We start from the raw sequence: 904 nt of genomic DNA on the forward strand, positions 1-904 counted from the left end.
GGTGTGTGACTTGTGAAGGAGGGGGTGGTTGGGGTCTGGGCTCCGGGCTGGGATGGCACTTGTGTTTCCGGGGGTTGGGGGTGGGCCGAGGTGTGTCTCTGGCCCCCCTGCTGATGGGGATTGCCTTTTGCTCCCAGGCCTCCCTGCACGGCACGCCTGCCCACCCGGAGAGCCAGTCGGTGAGTCCCCAGGGGTGCTCTTGGGCCTCTCGCGGGCCCCTCGGGGCTGTTTGGTGGGGCTCGGCCCCCAGCATCCGTGGGCCGGGCTTTGGGGCTCCGGAAGGGTGGGGAGATGCTGCACATTTGTCTTTGGCGGCACCAGCGTCTTTATTTCCTCCTCCCTCAGACGAAGCCAGGGTCCATCCAGCCGCTGTCCCGCATGCGGGGGCCCCCAGCTGCCTTGGAGGGCAGGGACAGTCCCAATCCGTTCCAGCAGCCTGAGCTCTGCTCCAGGACCCACAACTCTGTAAGTCAGCCCAGAGGCTTCTTCCCTTGGCGGCCCCTGCGGCAGTGGCAAGGCCTTGTCCGGGCATGGGTGGGGGGCTGGGGGCTGGGGGCTGGATCCTGTGCCTGGAGGGATGGCGGCCATCTAGAGCCGTTCCCCCGGTCCCTCTCCCCCTCTCCCCTCCCTGCCCCATCAACCTCGTTGCCCTGACCGCGGCCTGTTGCCCCGCACAGTCCCCCGGTCCTCCAGTGCCCGAGGAGATCTCGCTCAACGCCAAGCAGGCCTATAAGGCCTTTGCAGCGGTTCCAGTTTCGCACCCGCTCCTGGAGCTGGAGGTGAGGCAGGGATGGCTTTGGGGCGTGTGGGGCTGTGTGTGTGTGTGTGTGTGTGTGTGTGTGATTCCTCCCTCTTGTTGCTAGAACTGCTGTGTATGGGTGTGTGTGATTCCTTGCAGACAACG

General features: G+C 65.7%; 1 protein-coding gene across 1 annotated transcript in view; it reads left to right on the forward strand.

Moving 5' to 3' along the window:
• Window positions 1-904, forward strand: part of SCRIB (scribbled planar cell polarity protein) — a 117,457-nt gene that overhangs the window by 97,860 nt on the left and 18,693 nt on the right. The window contains exons 30-32 of the mRNA XM_015416965.1: window positions 138-179; window positions 346-465; window positions 678-784. Of these exons, the coding sequence (XP_015272451.1) occupies window positions 138-179; window positions 346-465; window positions 678-784 (269 nt within the window). The remainder of the gene's footprint in view (window positions 1-137; window positions 180-345; window positions 466-677; window positions 785-904) is intronic.

This window comes from Gekko japonicus, unplaced genomic scaffold (genome assembly GCF_001447785.1).
Source record: "Gekko japonicus isolate JY-2015 unplaced genomic scaffold, Gekko_japonicus_V1.1 scaffold505, whole genome shotgun sequence".
NCBI lineage: Eukaryota > Metazoa > Chordata > Lepidosauria > Squamata > Gekkonidae > Gekko > Gekko japonicus.